General features: G+C 36.4%; 1 protein-coding gene across 2 annotated transcripts in view; it reads left to right on the top strand.

Annotated features, from left to right (window-relative positions):
- Positions 1 to 6,081: 6,081 nt before the first annotated feature.
- The window catches only part of EFNA5 (ephrin A5), a 201,407-nt gene continuing 188,491 nt past the window's right edge, over positions 6,082 to 18,997 (top strand). Inside the window, exon 1 of one of the 2 annotated variants that reach the window (XM_034432717.3) lies at positions 6,082 to 7,914. In XM_034432717.3, the coding sequence (XP_034288608.1) occupies positions 7,790 to 7,914 (125 nt within the window). In that variant the 5' untranslated portion in view covers positions 6,082 to 7,789. The remainder of the gene's footprint in view (positions 7,915 to 18,997) is intronic. The other variant, XM_034432716.3, reaches the window with a different exon arrangement.

The following is an 18,997-nucleotide window of genomic DNA, read 5'->3' as shown; positions in this document are numbered from 1 at the left end:
TGTGGGCGTGGCTTGATGGGCGTGATGTGGCTTGGTGGGCATAGCTTGGTGGGTGTGGCAGGGGAAGGATACTGCAAAATCCCCATTCCCACCCCACTGGGGCCAGAGCCAGAGGTGGTATTTGCTGGTTCTCCGAACTAGTCAAAATTATCGTTACCAGTTCTCCAGAACCTGTTAGAACATGTGATTAGCGCCCCTGGTTGATATCTATTCCATGTTTTTAATTATGACACTTCTAATAAAGTTATTTTTAAAGTCCATATTAACCTTAGCTTTATCATACCATAAAAATCCATGCCATCCAAATCTCAGGTCATGCCCTTCTAAAATTCTCTTATTTCTCAGCAGTACCTACTTTTTCATCCAAACCAAGTATATGGCTGCAAAATACAGTTTCAAACCAGGAAGTCCTCATGTTCCCCAACCCTTTGCATGTGACCCCTGGCCTTTTCCCTTGCTGTACAAAACCAGATATACCGTATGTATTCTGGCCATTATTAAAGCATATTACATTCTCAGACAGTCAAGAGCTATAGTAACTTCCAGGGATATCCATACAGGGTGTCAGTAGCAGCTGCCACCTTAGCCCTTTTTTATTCCACTGGCAGATACCCCAATTCCAGCTATCTTTGTTAATAAATATAAAAATTAGCCCTTGGTTCCTTAAAGGCAAAGCACTTGAAACACTGAACTGCACTGATAAGAATGGTAAGAAGTGGTATTGTGTGTCAACCTTATATAGTTAGGCTGGCAATAACTACGATCAATAACCATAAAGCACAATGGTGGGCTTGGTGGATCAGCAGCCTGGTTTTTTTTAAGCAAGCTTTCTCTGTGTATTTGAAAGACAAGGGAGAAGGCAGGCCATTGTAACATATGCCCCATACAAATGTGTCTTGGCACCATTGTTCTTTAAGTAAATATGCTAATTAATATCAGACTATAGCATTCAGTACATTGTTACCCAATTTAATTTTTATCCTATTACTTGATCCTTATTTGCAAAAGTGAAGTTTAATAGGGCTGTCAGAAGGATGATTTTATTTCCTTTTGTAAAGTAAAGTCTATTGTTTGCATGTTAGATAACATCAGTTGTCTTTTACAGAAAACTTTATGTGTAATAGGCAATATCTAATGTCAGTTATGTCCTCTATATTGAAGTCATTTTCTCCTGCTTCCGCTAGATCTCCTTCTGATTAAGAATGTCACACTAGTAAAGTCAAACCCCTTTTTTATTTATATTACTCTACAAGCTTTCATAAAAAAAGATAATGCACAACTTTGTAAAAGTTACTAGCATTTTCATTTAGATGCCTGACTTGTGAATTCTTTTAATTAACTTTTTCTTTTACAATTTACCAATTTACCATTATGCAGCTCTTGACGGCTGTGCACTCATGTTCTGCAAAGCTCCAGTTATGTTCACGCATCTCAGAAAGATGCTTTAGAATCAGCACTGCAGCTGCTACACGTTCTGATGATTGAAACAATGAAGGTACATCTGAAACGTCGCTTTAAAAATATTTGTATGAGAAGTCAGACAAGGATCTTTGCTTCTGCTTGGATGTATCCCTCTGCTCCCAACAGATGTGCAAACCAATTATATTATAATGATGATATTGTGTGGAACTCCAAATCTATAATTATTCAGCCTCTTTTCAAAACATCCTAGCACACTTATATGACTCTCCCTCCCACTGTCTCTCATATTATTGGCTTAGGTGAAGTCTGATGCTTTTCAATATCTGAAATTACTGAAAAGGAAGACAGTAAACAGAAGCTTGGTATACTGGAGAAATGTGATTAGATGGTGTTCAGATGAATTGCACTGCCTTCCACTTTTATACCTTTGAAGTTTCCAGCTCCCAACTAGTTGCTCACTAATCTCTGGTGAGAGAAATGAAATCGTTGTAGATTTTGAGAAGCCATTTTCCCATGGATATTTTTTCCATTAAGCAAGAAAAATGTAATGTTTTGTCCTTTATTATAGATTAATAAATAGAAAAATTTAATGATGCTATTCATGATTATTCATGTCACTCTACAATTAATTTTCAAACATTCCCCTCAAGATGTTTTCTGAAAACCCCCTTTAGCAAACACAAAATGTCTTGTGTATTCCGAAAGAACTGGGAATCAGTTCTTGGCCAGAGGGAGTCTTTATCTTTTTTTAAAAAAGACATTCAAGTGTTCAGTGTCAAGCAATCAAAATCTATACCAGAGCAGGCAGCTTTCTAAAAGAGTTTCCTTACTTTAATAAAGTGGCAATAAAGATTGACACATACCTGTTTTTTCCCCCCTCCCCATGGCAGCCGAAACACTCTGCACAAGTCCATGCTGATATTTAGAGGCAACTGCTCCTGTGATGGAAATTGTTTTAAGGTAACTTCTGCTTCTTGCAAATCTTAGGGCTGAATGTGGAATTTCTCATTTTTCCCAACCTTTTTTTAAGCCAGCAAGTGGGAAGGCAAAGTCAATAAGTTGTTTGCTTTCATCTTATCTTTACAAGATGAAGGCGAATAACTTATTCACTTTGCCTTCTCGGTTGCTGACTTTTTTTCCTACTGTGCTGCCCCTTCAATCCCAAGGTACAGATAACTATTGTAATCAAGATCCAGTGCAGTTGCAAGTTTATATTTGAGAATGCAAGAACTGAGTTGATTCCAGGATCTGTGGAAGTCAATCCTTTTTTTTTTTTTTGGCTGCCACTGAAAATCTTTCCCTTTCTTTATTATCATATAAGGCAAGAGATTATGTGGAGTTATTTAATCAAACATGTTAAGTCTTTAAGATGTTACTTAATTGACTGAAACAAACTAACATGGCTACCTTTCTAAAAATAAATGCCAAAATTAAAGGCTTCTGAGACTGTTTGTCAATAGTCAACTGTACAATATACTTTTGAAACATAATGTCCTTTTTGTGTTTTGCCAGCTTCCCTTCCGGAATTTTTTTTTCATTTTTGCAGATGCAAAAGCAGAATAAATATTCTTCATACAACCTCAGTGGTATTAGCCATGTGTTAATAGGCCTAGTTTATTATTGTGTCTGTTACCAAAGTCAAAAGGCAAGTAGTCCTCTTTCAAGAATACTTCAAGCATGGACTATTTTGGGCTTATTAACTAGCATCAGGTAGCCCTCAACTTTTCTTTAGTCTGCTTCATTTTCTCCATTCTGCATCCTTAATTAAAATGGTAAAGAATGGTAATCAATAAGGCCCCTTCAAACAGCACAATAGCTTAAATGTGAATTTTGAGCGCAGTTCAAGAAATGAAAAACAATAGAAGGTAAGTGGATCAGTGAACTAATTCAGTGCAAGGCATTTTTATGTTTAAGTATTAAAAATCTGTCAAAATATATTATTCCATTTTAAAAGAATTGTCTTCTGCATTTATTTCCTATTAGCAACTACTATGTACGCACTCTAGATATAAGACATGACTTGTAAAATAATCTCTACTCTTTTAGTAGGTCCCTTTTGTTTATGTTTCATTTTAGCTAAGGAAGAAATTCCATGAAAGTATTTGTTGATTGTTACAGAGTGGCAAGGGGAAGCTTTGCAACTATTGTGCTATATTTGTTCGTATTCCTCGGTGAAAATTCTTTATTTCAATTTTTTTAATGCATGTTCATGCAGACTAAATAACTTCTTAACATACCTTGTGATTCTAATTATAGGCAAAAGTCAAAGATATTTATTGGCAAAAATAAGTAGCTCCAATAATTGTTTAATTACATAATTAATAGATGAATGAACAAATTTAAGTCAATAAACCCATATGAATTGTTTTGTAATAGCACTTGCCAATCTGAAAGTCATGTTACTTTCCTTTGGGGGGAAAAGGATAATGGATCCAAAGTTATTGTGCTACTGCTTCTGTTTATTCTTTAATGTCAACTGCTTGAAAATAGAACTATGGCAATTGCATTTTGTTTGTAACCTGTTATCCTGTTAATAATTTATCACTACACTGGCTTAACTCTATAGTGCCCATCTTAGGCATAGCTACAAGGGAAAAAAAAACACCTTCAGCAATATGGAAAACTATAATGCAGAATATTGTAGCATGATTTTCTCTTTCAGTCTGTATCATACAGTCAACAAATATAGACTTTGTTATCTATATTTATTTCTATTACGGTACTTGAACCACCTCTACATGAAATATATATGAAATATATTTTGGTAGATTTGCACATTCTCAAAACCTTTTCTATTCTTAGATTATCTGAAAGGGTTATTCCATATTTTTTAGCAACTCTTAGTGGACTTTTTTTTAAAAAAAAAAAATATTGAAGTATATCTTACCTGGTATAGGCAAACTGATCAGTGCAATCTCTTATTAGAAATGCCTCAGGTGTTGTCTTACAATTCACCACTAGAGGGAACATGGGCACTTTGAAACAACTGGGAAGCTTCAAAAATTATAAGCAGAGACAGAGCAGTTAAAAACCACATACTTCTAGAGGAGAGGATGGGGTGGTGATTGCTGAAAAACTATTTTGTTACACTTGAAAGAACATTTATCACAGAATTAAAAGTAATGTTGTTAGAAAGCAGGGAGGAAAATCCCTGCCTAAAATGTATTGTGTGTCTTTCCCCAAGTTGCTAAAAGAATGGACACAAAGCAGGCTTTTCTTTAAGAAAATTAATTTAATTTTATTTATTTACTGGTATATATCAAGTTTAGACTGCCCATCTCATTTACAGAACGATTCTGAATGGTGTACAATTATTGCACTCCCTTTCTTTCTAATTTATTTTCTTATATAGTAAAGTTTCACTTATAACTTGTGGAGCAGTGTTTATTCTTAGTTATTGGTCTGGGATTTTGGTCTCCACTGGGGTGTTGTTTTTATTTATGTGAATGGGTGATGGGTGGATCCATATAAAAGTACACCACCTTAAAATTGCTTTCTGGAGAAAGGTCACCTGAGCTGGCTCATTAGTGGGGCAGCATACAAATGCATCTGCCTGCAGACACAAAGATGTCTGTCCTGGGAACAAAGCTGATGCAATGGGACTTGGTAAGGTCCATAATTTCTTCTCAGCAGCACGTGTTCTGGCATTACCTCTTGCATCAAACCATGACATGGCATTAGCCTGCTCTGGCATACTTTTTTTCTGCCATGTCATCTGAGTTTGCCTTGTCCCCACCCAGGAATAAGACAGAGTTAAAGCACTAGTAACAGTAACAGAGTTGGACGGGAGTTGGAGATCCTCTGTGATCTTTGTAAAATTGAGTATCACCTGCTATTTTGGAAAGAAGTCAGGTAGCTGGCAGACTCTGGAAAAAGAGAGCAGGGACAGGCAGGTACTATAGTTTTCTGCTGACTCAAGGATAGGAGATGGCACTTCAACTCAACAACGGGGGGGGGGGGGGAAGGCCTGGAGACCCGCAAATGTAGGTGCAGATGGAGGGAAGAGCACTTTATTTTTTTTAATAATCATATGCAAACCTCCAGGATGCTTTTTGGCAAGGCATCCACTTCCAAAATCGGAAACAGAAGATTCCACACAAATTGTTTACCAGATAGTTAGGACTCATTTCTCCCCCCTCCCGTCCCTTTAAAAACAGATCACACTCAAAAGAGCCAGATTAAACTGTCAGGTTCGGGTGAAATTCCACGGATCTCGCTCGGCAGCTGATCGCTTCCTTCAGCAGCCGGTGCCGCATTCCTTCCTCCCAGATCTGGGTGAATGGCTTTCGCTTGGTTCTCCCTCCACCTCCCTTTCCACCGGGGGGGGGGAGAACGGGAAGAGCCAAGAGCCGGCACCAGGCATCGCCCTGCAATTCTGCCTCGCAGTCCCCCCGCGGAAACGGTTACCTGCTGCATCAAGAAACCACTTCGTGTAATTCAATTAGTCAGGTTTTCAGAAGGTGGGCGTTTGGTGTTAAGGGCGGGGCCATGAGGCGAAGGAGACGCCTCTTTTGATAAGCTCGGAGTCCAATCGGGTTGGAGGGAAAGAAAAAGGGGGAAAGCAATCAATAAGCAAACAATCTGGGCTCTGACTGGCTGCTCCGCGGCTTCCTCCTCCTCCTCCCACACACAAGTAAACTGCATGCAAAAACCCCACATGATTTACCAGCAGCGCTTTCGCTCCCAAGCCAGCCGCTTGCTCCGTTTCTGTGCACACGCACAGGCATAAAACGGAGGCATTCAAACCTGACACGCATACGCATGTAGGATGCCTGCTACGGTCCCCGCATAGAGCATCTACGCAGCCCGTCTGTTACCCACAGACAGCCATCCCGCGAGCATCCCCGCTTTTCCTTGGTGACTGCTGACGATTTATATACGCGGGGAAGAAACTGGTCGTTGCAAATAAAAAAAAAAGAAAAGAAAGAAAAGGAGAGGAAAAAAGTGGGCGTGACTATTTAAAGACCCCCCCCTCCCCTTTCCCTTTCCTTCCTCCTCTTTGGCAGTGTTGACTTCTGCTCCTCCAATCCTGGCTGCTCCTCGCGGTCCCTGCCTGCCAGCCGCTGCATTCGACTTTTCTTTCATTTGCTTGGCGGACTGGGGAGAGAGGCGCTCCCCCGCTTCCTTCCACTCCCGCCGCGGCGATTTCTGAGAGCGGGGAGCCCTCCGGCAAGCCCCGGAAAGCTTTCTCCCCCCTCCCCTACATCACCCTGCCTTCCCCGCTCGCCCTCTGATGTAGGCGTCTGCGGGGTTTCCTCGACCTCTTCTCCCCCCCTTCCGCCCCCCGTTTTATTTTAATCCCACCGCCGCCTCCCTCTTTCGCAAAGTTGACATTCCAGGGACTCGGACCTCGCTTCGCTCCCGGAGCCACTTGGCGAAGCTTGAAGGAGAGACCGCCTGCTCCCACCTCCCGGGGAGCGGAAAAGCTGCTTCCTCGCCCTCCCAGCGAAAGAAGCCCCGAGAGCTGCAAGACGTCCTTTCTCCCACTTTCCGCTTCTCATCCTCTCTTTTCCGAGCACCCCTTCCAGAAGCGAGTCGGTTGGGATTGCAAACTCCTCTCGATCCTCTCTCCCCTTTTTCCGCCGCCGGTTCTGGGTCCGTGGATTCCGGCCGGGTTTTCCTCCATCCGTCAGCCAAAGAAGAGGAACGGAGCATCCCTCCCAGAGCGAGCCAGACGCTTCAACTCCGGCCTCCCTCAGCAGCAGCAGCAGAAGCTCGAGATAACGAGGCCGAGCAGCCGTCTGCTGCCTCCTCGGAAGCTTTGCCGCAGCAGCTCCTTCTCCTCGCGCCGGCCTCCTTCTCCGCTCCCTCGGACCCCTTCGCGCCAAAAGGCGGAAAGAAGAAAGTCCCAGAGAGGGAGAGCGCGGGGCGGGGGGAGAGCAGCCCTTTGCGAGGGGAGGGGAAGCCAGGACGGCGGAGCCGCCCATACCAGCGCTGGACGGGGGCAGGGCCGGTGCATGTCTCGCCTTAGGCTCCACACAGGACTCGCCGCTGTGAATGAGCGCCTCCCGCCTTCTCCTTCGCCGCCGCCGCCTGCTGCTGCTGCCCGGCTAGTCGCCCAGCTCCCCCTATCGGGGTACTCAGGCTCCCTCCTAAGGATCTCTCGTCGGGACCGGCTTTTTTTCGGCGGGGATCTCCTCAAGCCTCCTCGTTTCCCTTGTACTTTTCTCTTTGTGTGTGTCCTGTGACTTTCTGTGGTTCGTCCTTCCTTCCTTCTTTTTCTTTTTCTTTTTCTTTCCTTCTCCACCTCCTCCGCTTCTCTCGGTGTTTTCCTTTGTTCTTGTCCTTGTTTTTTTTTTTTGAAAAGACGCACACGCGCTCGCAGCCTCTCTGTCTACCACTTCGCCGTGTCTTGTGGCGGGGAGTGATGTTCCACGTGGAGATGTTGACGCTGGTCTTTCTGCTCCTCTGGACGTGCGTCTTCAGCCAAGATCCCAGCTCCAAAACGGTGGCCGATCGCTATGCCGTCTACTGGAACAGCACCAATCCCAGGTAAGGAAGGAAGACGGCGCACTTTTTAGCACCGGCGCAGTCTTGAGGGGTTTGGCACGGCAGCATTGTCTGGGGCTCCGGTGCTTCATTTAAAGGGGTGCTTCGGGGAAACGGACAAACGAGACCTCTCTTTCGGACGCTCCCAGCGGCTTTGCCCCCTCAAGTACGCGTAAGTGGGTGTCGAGGGGTGGGTGGGTGGGGGGGACACTTATTTGTAAAAAGAGAGCAAACTTTTTCTCGTAGCCGTCAGCCCGGGTAGCTCTCAAAGGCATCGCCTTGGACCTCGCTTCTCTTGCTTACTCCAGCTAATTTCCTTCCCCCTAATGACCTATTTGTACGGCCGGCAAAAATCTCTTCTTTAGATCATCCGTAACCTGCCGGTAAATCACTCGCGAAAGCGAATATAGGTTGGGACTCGAAACGTCCTGAAAGGGCGTCCGCGCGCGCCTGAGCGCGCGATCCTGTGGAGGGCCGGTTGTTTGGTTATTTTTCTGCTTGATGGGTAACAAATGTTACCAGGGAGAGGGGAAAAAAAAAAAATCACGCTCGGGAAATTTTGAAGAGGCAACGCAGCTAGAATTACCGCGGCGCTCTGAGATTATGTCAGTCTGAAGTGTGTTTAGGTTTAAAATATTAAGCTGTGTTTATATTTGTAGTCGCCCTGGGCTGCTGCGGGGAGACTCCAGTTACACCTAACACCTGTTCTGTGGGCTCTAGAAAGCAGAACTGTTGCTCTTCCTCCTGGGGTTCAGTTTTCTCTTTGTTTAACAGGGTTAGTCTGGAGTAAACTGTTTTAAGTCAGACTAAAGGAATAAAGAGAACCTCCTCCTGCCTTCCCCAAGGTTTTCGGTGCTTTCAGATGATCCTTGGTCTTGAAGGCTTTCCACAGCAGAATGACTCATGCTGTCAAGAGTATGCATTCAAGTGCAGTAGTAGTTGGTGATGTTCTCACAGGGCAAAAGTAAAGTGTCCTGTCTGTAAACTGATGATTTCATGGTGATTTAGCATCATTTGCCAGTGTATGAAATCAAGGTTATTTCGCTATTGAATATATATGCTTTATGTCACTGAACAAAACATCCTCAATATAAAATGTTCAGTTGACATTGTGTAAAAACAACTTTTCTGATGCTTCTTTGTTTTCTTTGCTTAAAAGAAAAACAATGTTTCTTAATTCTCCTGTAACAATTCCACAGTGAATCATGCAATTGAATTAGAAAGTTCTTTTAGGGGTCTGCTTACCCCTTGCATTTTTCTTGTTTTTCACTAGCTGATAATAGCAATCCTTTCATTGCTGTTTGTGCATAAATAAGGCACCTGAATGTTGTGTTAGCTTGTTAAAATGCAAATAAATTGTTCAAATCCACTTCAGAAGGATTTTTGTTTTGCTTTTCTTAAACCTTATTGGACTACTCTATGTTTATGGATGTTTTTACCTTACGTTAGCTTTGTGCTATGGATTCAGAATACTGTAGCATATTGATTCTATTATTGTTGTAGGTAATGTTTTAAAATAGTTTGGTAGTGCTTGCCAAAAACTGTTTTACTGTGTTTGATGGTAGAGAGAAAGTAGACATTGCCAAAGTAAAAAAGAAAAGGTAAAAACTGTTTGTTTTTAAGTACATCAAGTTTAGCTGGCTGTTCATCAAGTTAATTTAATGTATTGTTTTAAGTAAAACAATCCTTGAGGATTAGCAATGAATAGTGTTCCTGTAAGTTAATTTCCTTGATAGTTACTGTTGTACTTCCAAACCTTGGCACATCTTCCCATCTTATTAAAAAAAACGTAGCCAAAAATATTTCAACTAAAATCAGACAATTTTGTAAAGATAGAGAGCTCTGGGAGAATTTGTCTTTTTTTGAATTATATCATAGAATAAAAGTAACATGCTGAAATATGCATTTGTTAAAGGTGGTGAAATAATAAACTGAATTTGCTCACTTTGCTTGTGAAAGCGGAAATGTTTGCTGCTTTGAATTTGACCAAATGACTTGCACATGTTGCTCCTTTGCTTAAATCAAAGCACAGTATTAAATGTTTTGTTTCTCTGCCTGTTGTGGTATCAATTAAACATGTAATGTAGTGCAGTACTTCAATATAAATAATCCCTAGGACAGTGAGGTCAGAACTTGAACATTTAAACCAATGAACCCAGAAACCAGTTGTATAAGTGAATATCTTTTATATGACTGCAAAGAAACAGACATGTACATATGTATTTTAAAATACCAGAAAGTAGTGGGTTATAGAACTTTATCAAAGTAACATGTGGTTGATGGAGTGATACATTTCTTAACCATATTGCTGTATTAAAATGTATGAACTAGATTTTCTGGTCTTAAATAGAATAGGATGAAATTATATATTTTTGCCATGTTTGTTCATTCATTTGACCTACTACAAGGCTTTTTTAAAGACAAATTCTAGAATTTAATACATTTTCGCAATTTATGTTTTATCATTGGAAGTTCAAAGCGCATAGCCTAATTCATCATTGGAGTTTTAATTAACATGAGAGATATTACTTGACTTTATATCTTTTGATTCTTATACTGTTATAATACTCTTCTATGAGGGCTTACTAGTTAAGCTAGAGTGATACATGGGGATTTACCTTTGACTAAATATTCATAGTACTGAATTGTGAAATTGAAGGCCATAAAAGAGTTAGGATATTGTGAATTAATTTGAATGAAAAAAGTTCCTAAAAGGAAAGAAAGTTTATGTAGAGATTTCTATAATAATTTCTGAGTTTATGATGCACTTCTAATTAGAATGTTTACACAAATTTTATATACAGTTAATATACAGAATTAGATACAATAATTTAAATTAGATACATAGTCTTATGAGATTTAAATGAGTGCTCATTTACATTTTAATTAATTAAAAATAAAATAATGCTTTGCTTAAAAATAAATTATACAAATATATGTAAAAATTGATAAAATTTTATTCTGAAGTACATTTGATTATATTTTAAAAACTATGTTATGAATGCAAGTCAAGTATTGAAGAAATTATGACTAGATTTGTAATATTGCTAGATGCACTGATTATGAATTAAAATAAGTTTATTCTTCAAGAGTATTCACAATTCTTAGTACTTAAATGGGTTACATCATTTGTGCTATGAAATATTTGAAAAGTCTTTTAAAGCTACAGTTGGCATAATAGAGGTACTGTTAAGGATCATATGTGGACCTTAAACTTTAAAAACTTTGTACTAATGTCTATGACTTGGGAGTCTAGATTTATATATTGTACGTAGAACATCTGAATTCTATTTTCAGTTCTTCTAAAGAGATAAGTTTGATAATTTTCAGTATTGAAATCTATTTTCTTGGATATTGTGTTTCTAGATTAGATATTTTTTCAAAACTTGCAAATGCAGAAATGTTTTGAGAGTATTTTACAGAAATGTATTCATAATTTCATCAAGAATCTTTAAAAAAGTATGCATATAGTTAGTCTTTTCATTTATATAGTTAATCATATTAAAATGAAACATGTACGAAACCTAGAGCCATTTAAGTATTTTCAGAGCAATATATAGACATGGCTAAATGTAAAAAAGATATTCCTATGTACTAGAATGATACTATTAACATGCAGTACATTCCTGTGCATGTTTACTAGAAATCTCTCCTTCAAGGGGTTTTAGTCACATATAATAATGTAATATTAGCTATAGATTCATTAATAGTAGTTATCACTACAATTGATTAGAGATGTGAAAAGGAATATGGAAGCATAAAATGAATCGTTCATCCTCAGACTGCTCTTCCTGTTATAGATATGTTAAAAAGAGATTCAAAGATGACCACAAAGCTATTATAATAAATGTTCTTGTGAATTGTTTGTCAGTGAACTTAATTAGACTTAAATATATTATTATATAGAGACTGTACCTATACTTCATTGTATTAGGAACTTTAAACTGAGTATGACCACGCAGGCTACTTAGAATTATATCTTTCAATAAATTTCATGCTACATTAAAAGTGCTTAGTTCTTCATAATGAAAGGTTATTCATATTGATAATATCTTAGTGCATGCATTTTTTCTGAATTTTGGATATCATTTAAAATTCGTGACTTAACATCTTGAAATCCTGTATAGATAAGCAGATTACTTAAGTAGTTTTGTTCCAAATGGTGTAGAAATTGCCCCTAGAAATAAATACCTGCACAATTGTAGTGTTATTTAAACATGCTTTTAATTTATTTTTATTTAATAAGAATATAAAACTTTATTTAATAAAATAATTTTATTTTTAATAAAAGATCAGTAATTTTATTTCAGGCTTTCACAGCATAAAATATTGGCAATTAAAAGCTGATGAGACAGGTCTCCAGCCCAGTGAATATCCGATGATTAGAAGTGTACAGGAAAAAAATTCAGAAGTACATTACATACTATTTAGCTGGTCTGAAAATTGTTCTCTATATACAGTGATTATCAATACAGTCTAGCCTTTTGCTTTAGACATTATCCATTCAGTAGCTACATAGACTTTTCCATTCATCAGTAAAAGTAAAGGAAAGGCTCAGCCTTCCATCCTTCCAAGGTAGGTAAAATGAGGACTGGATTGTGGGGGCAATAAACTGACTTTGTATAAAAAAGAACGCCGCTTGGGGGGGCCAAAAAGCCCTACTAAGCAGGTATATACAAAAGTATGAAGGCGCTTAACGCATTGTAAGCCGCCCTGACTCTCCAGAGAAGGGCGGCATATAAATCGAACCAATAAATACACAAATAAATAAATAAATAAACAAACAAACAAACACACCTCTACTTTTATAAATATTCTTTATGGATGTGTTCTAGACTTTAGGACATGGTGGCCTGTTTTATTGTTAGAGATAGGTAGATAACGTTGTTCCTTACAAATTCTTTCCCTTCTTCTTGAAGATCTGCCAGTTCTGAAACAAATAGAATAAGTCCAACAGACATCCTGGGTTTTGTGCCTGTGTTGACTTGATGAGATGAATGTACACACAAGCACACAGGTGCTAACAATAAGGTTAGGGTGGGAAAAATGTTGAGAGTAGTTGCCTAGTTCTCGTCATACTCATACTTTTTAATTACACTGTTAAATATTTTACATTTTTGTTTAGAAACTAACAAAAGTTAAAAAAAGTATAATGATTTTGCTGTTTGTGTTCAATGAGAAAACTAAGCGTTTCCTGTTACAATCGATAGATCTGAGTTTATAGTTTGGCTTCAGCAGGCCTTATATTATAAATTATAATTATTACTGATTATGCATTTTGCCTCCATAAATTATTATCCAATACGTAATAAAGTATGTTCCTCGAAATAAAGATTACTTAATTAAAACTAAGAATCATCAGATCTTATCCTTATAAGCTGATTATATTGTTTTGCATAGTCAAATGCTTTATTTTTATTAGTTTTCATTGAATTATTGTTCAGTGCAAACTAATGTTACAGTAGCAAAGTTTGTTTTGTCAGCAATATAGTGCGATTATAAATCTTTTATCTTGTACATTTTATTCTAGTCTGTATGTTCTATCTTGTAGCTCTAAGTTGTAAATGTTAGTTTTATTCAGTCTAGGTTGCTGACTTACAATAAAGAATTTAAATATTTGAATATTACAACAACAAACAAATCAAACTAAACTCCTACATTAAACATGTTACTTTCCAACTTTTAGATTATTAAACCATTTTTCCAGCATTACAATTCTAGTGAGGCATATGCCTTTGAGAGCAGTTTCTTTGTGTGTGTGTGTGTGTGTGTGTGTGTGTGTGTGTGCATATATTTCTTCCATTTATGTTCAAATCTGTAGTCATTCAGAAATTAAATGTCAAATTTATAAGACAAATGTTTTTGAAACCACTTTCTGCTGACCTTAGAGCTATTGATTTATCACCCAAATGTAACACTCACCACATTCAATATTTCTTGTAGCTAGTCTTAAACTTGGGTATGATTCATACCCATTATTCTAAAAGCCACTAGAGATAGACTGTGATTTTAAACAATTGCAAAACTAAGTCTATATTTTCTTCTTATAAAGCAAAAAAAAAAAAAAGACAGTGACACTAAGGACCATTGCTAATTAGAATATACCTTGTACTGAAGAAGGTGATTTTGTAGCTAGTGCTGCATTAATCATGTAAATATAATGAGGTGTTTGGCTTGATTGCCAAAGAGATCCTCTGTATATTTGATAGTTTATAGATCAGGGAAAATGCCCTGTGAAATTTCAATCGTGGGAAAATGTGATCAAGTCTAAAAATGTTATTAATAAATGCAGAAAATAAAAACTTGGTTCTCATTCTTGTGACTAAAATACATTGTCCTCAGTGCCTATGTGCTGCTTGTATATTTCTGTAAGCAGAACAGAGTGGAGAAAAATGGGTTAGGTAAGAAACAAAGCCATATATATCACTTAATTTTTAAAAAAACCGAACAGTTCACCGACATATATTTAAATTGTATATGGTTGTGGTCATATTCACTGTGTAAATGGGTATAATTGGCTGAGCTGCTCCGGCACTCCAAACTTTTCTGCATTCTCCAGTTACAACTATAACATACGTACAAGAACTGTTCAGAGTGCAAATTCTGTTTTTAATCTGCAATAACTATGCATCTTGTGAGCAATACCTTCCAATTCTTTCTGACTCTAGCCCTAATTCTTAAAAAAAGAAAATCCAGAGTAATATGCCAACATATAAATGAAAAACTGTACAAGAAAATTGCCTACTAATACTTTCTTTCAAAAACAGGTTTTTTTTAAAAAAAGTATTTTTGTATGTGATAAATCTCAAACTGCTCCATTATATATTTATTTATTAAATTTATATTCCACCTAATTTGCCATCGAGAGCAACTTAGCACATTTATACATCCATTTGTAAATGTACAAATTGTTCCGGCAAAGAATTGTGTTACTAATCCATTGATTCCATTTCTAAGGGTAGTTTTCATCTACTAATTTATTTGTGGTAAATTATTGAATTTTTGAATTTAGTTTATTATGAGTAACAAAAAGGGATGGAAATACAGCAAATGATATATTTAATATTTCATATCAAACCCTAAACTATTGTAGATGAATAAGACTCAAAATGCTATTATATTTTTTATATAAATAAAATAATGTTCTTTCAAGGATCCCAGAAAATATTTCTGCAGACAAAACTAGTGATGAAGCTTACTTTGTAAATTTTATTTTTCTGTCACTTAAGAACTTAGTTTTTGATTAGAAATGTGGCTTTAACCCGCTTTTTTACTTATATTCACATTGCTATATATTATGCCAGTGAACTAGGCCTATTTTTTAATGCCAAATGAACATTAAAAATTATAAAATATTGGTAATAAAATAAAATTTATTTTACAATCCATTTCTAGTCAGATTTGTTTGCTCAGTAAATTTAACACCCATTTCATTGAATGTTTATAGGTTGAAATATGATTCAGATGAACAATATCTGAAATTGGGATTTAATTTGATGTATATTAAATTACATAGGGTGGGGGAGACAATTTTTGCAAGTTTTTTCTGTCCCCAGATCTTTAGATTATCGGTAGGTGTTGGTCAATGATGTTGAAGAGGAACGAGAAATTTGTCAAAAGCCTTCTGTTTTCTTCAGCCAAAGCTTCTGTTGCATTCAATATTCTCTATTATGAAAGATGCACATTTTAGACCTACCAGTTTTAGAATTGTTGAAAGTTTTATAATCTCTTATATGCATGTGCCACCAACAAATAGTAATGGTTCAGATTATAATAATACTTTTTTTACATATAAAATAATCTCTTTTCTGTATTTTTAATTTAAAGCATTCTAAATGTTGATATACATTCACAGGGAATGAATACATAAAAATAGATAGATTGATAATAAATAGATACATAAACAGATACCATAGTCTCTTGAGAATGAAGGATGCCAAAGCAAAACAGATACAAACTACTCATACTGTATCAAAAGCCCCTATAAACCAATCAAAATATTTTCTTAATATATATTTTCAGAGAAAAGGAATGTTCATAGGTCATGTATCAAACACGAAAATACTTAGAACAAAATGGCAACCAATTAGTACTTTTAATATAATTTAGATAACAACTGATGAATACATCTAAATATATATTGAAGATAGGTTTTTTACTTTAAATTTCAAGATGTTCAGTTGACCGCTATGTCAAAAAGTGTGTTTGTAAATCCTGTAATTGGAAATTGTGGTATATAATGCTAAAATGTTTCAAAAAAGGATTACCTATTTTGTGAGTAAAGTAAAATGTACATTTGAAAGTTTACAATTAAGAGGAAACCGTTTTTCAATTAATTTGGAAAGCTACCCTACAAATTATTATTAGAAATAATTTTAACAAAGGTAAGTTAATGACAAAATATGTCATTGGTATCACTTTTGTCTAAAAAAAATCCTATACATTTCTCACACTCATAGGAAAAATAGTATCTGGTAACAAGTGAGTTTAAGATTGCAGGATTTATTTATATAATACTTTTTGTAAAGAGGGATTAGTTTGAAAGCAATGACCTGAAACATAAGTAAAAAAAAATTTTTTTTGCTTTGCATTGACACAAAAAAAGCCATCAAGTTTTAATTCTGTATCTGTTTAGATGGGAGTAACACAATGAAATTTATGATTGCACACTTACAAATGGACCAATGTAAAGTTGTACTCTAAATGAAGGCTTGCATATCCTTATGAATATGATTTGGAAGAAGGGCGTTGGAATTTGGGATTGCGCAGCACCTCTTTGCTATAATTTCAAGCAACTTGAGTTTTTTCAGGCTTTGTCATGGAGCTTTAAAAAATTCACTTGTTAAAATTTTATGTGATTCCAGAAAACATCTTTTTTTGCATGTTGTATGAAAAAATATATGTTGCTTTATTTATCAGCAGAGAGGTACTGTGCCTGCATAAGCGCTGAAATATTTCTTCCAAATCTTCCAAATCAAACCAAAAAATGGCAAACTATATCATCCATCCATCCATCCATCCATCCATTCTCCACCCAATTCAACCAAGTGACTGATCGTAAATTCTAAAATTATATAAAAAAATTAAAAATAATAAAGCAATATTCAGTACCACAAATTTTTGTTTGTTCCTAACCATGTTAGAATTCTAGGGCAGTTCGTCAAAGAAAACTTTTGTAGAATAATTATATTTATTGGTGAAAACAAGGATTCATAATATTTACAAGAAAAAGTATTTGTTGCTTCGCTTCATATATTTTGTCAAAAAAATTTGAAATTTTTGGAAACTGATGTCAGTTTTTTGTCCATATGCGTGCATTTATATTTTGTTAAATGCATTTATTATTGGTAAATTCATTCAAATCAGACAAGCCAAGAACATTTCCATGCAAGGCAACATCATTCTTTATTTGTTTACTCTTGTTGGTTCAGTGCATTTTGCCATTCTTTAGCAGCTTGGCTTATTAAAAATTAGTGATCCATCACTAAGAGGAATACAGTAGTAGTGTTGCTTCTTAGAGGAATTTTGTGCCAAGCAACAAGAAATAATAGCAATACAAGAGCTGCCAAAAGTGTGCCTTCTAATTCCTAATTAGGCAACAACTAGAAGAACTGACATTGTAGGAAGAGGCAGTTTCTTCTACATATCGAATAAAAAATACAGAAAAGGAAACAAAAGGAAGATAATAGTCAAGTATTAGCTACCACTGTTTACAAGACTTTTCCATCAATTCAGTCCGAAAAGCAGAATAGATTTTGGGGTTTATAAAATAATGGTTAGTGATGCTTTCAGTTACTCAAACATATTAATAAGCAACAGCTTCAGCAAAACATAAGGACGAAGGATATAGTCCTTTCTTCCCAATTATGTGAGCAATGGCGTATGAAAGTAAAGCAACATATCAATATTTCTGCTAGCCAGGGTTGCCAATAACTCCTGGCACAGACTTTATCATAGTTGTGATGGCATAATTAGCACATTTTCTTAATATATACATCAGGAAAGGCAAACGTTACAACTGTCATGTGAATTTAAAAAAAATCCCTGTTACACTGCTAGTATTTTTGTTTGGCATTTAAGAAAAAAATCCAAGATAGAATACATATACATTTTATTTGGCTGAATTTTTAAAAAAGAAAAAAAAAGTCATATGATCTACAGGTTCTAGTTATTTATGTATTTATTCAGACTTGTATAGAATCTAAGTATATTACAGGTCAAATAAAGATGTGACAATGAAAAACAATCTATATTAAAATGAAACAATAATCAAAACATTGAATCATCCATTCCCATATATCTTCCTAACTAATCAACCACTGCATGGCATAACATTATTCCTGGAAAGTTCTGCAGACGAGCAGCATTTAACTACTTTTTTGTATGTAATAGGGACCTTACACCTTGATTTGGGGATGCAAGTTAGACCAAATCTGTCTTGTTTCTGAGGTTCCACTCTACCTATTTCTCTTAGTTAGAAACTCTCAGTAGTCCCCACTTTTAATTGATACTATTGGATGAGTAAAGTTTAATCAGAGTAGTTGGACACAGATATTGTGGACCCAACCCATTTAAGATATTACAAGGACTATCACCAATACCTAGAATAAGTTGATAACTGGTGCAGCTCCCTGTATATAGGTATTAGATGACTCTGCCAACTTCTAACTGATAACAGTAGCTGTTTTCTTCTTCAGTTGCAGAATCAGAGTGGCCTGAAATTATGGTAATTTTTGAATGATAACTTAATGGTATTTTCTTCTCTACTTGTATCAAGTCAATTATACTCTCTACTTTATTTATAAATATACAAATATATACTTTAATCTCATAGCTGTGAAGAAGTTGCATTTAATTCTGAGGGCTGAACTAAAAGGTTGCTTAGTTTACAGCATGCAATTGCAAATTGTTTTTTCCTTATCACAATTCTGGAATGTTGGCATCCATGTAATACATGCAGTCTTACAGTTCATGCATGTAAGAGACTGTCTTCTTCTTTCCACCACACAGAATTATATTCCTTTCAGTTTTAGTAGGCTTTTGAGTAACCTTCGATATATGCTGAACGTTTGAAAGACGTGTTTTG

Source organism: Pantherophis guttatus, chromosome 2, assembly GCF_059756535.1.
Source record: "Pantherophis guttatus breed Tessera chromosome 2, ASM5975653v1, whole genome shotgun sequence".
NCBI lineage: Eukaryota > Metazoa > Chordata > Lepidosauria > Squamata > Colubridae > Pantherophis > Pantherophis guttatus.
The sequence above is the reverse complement of the archived record's forward strand: the minus strand, read 5'-3'. Positions and strand labels throughout refer to the sequence as shown.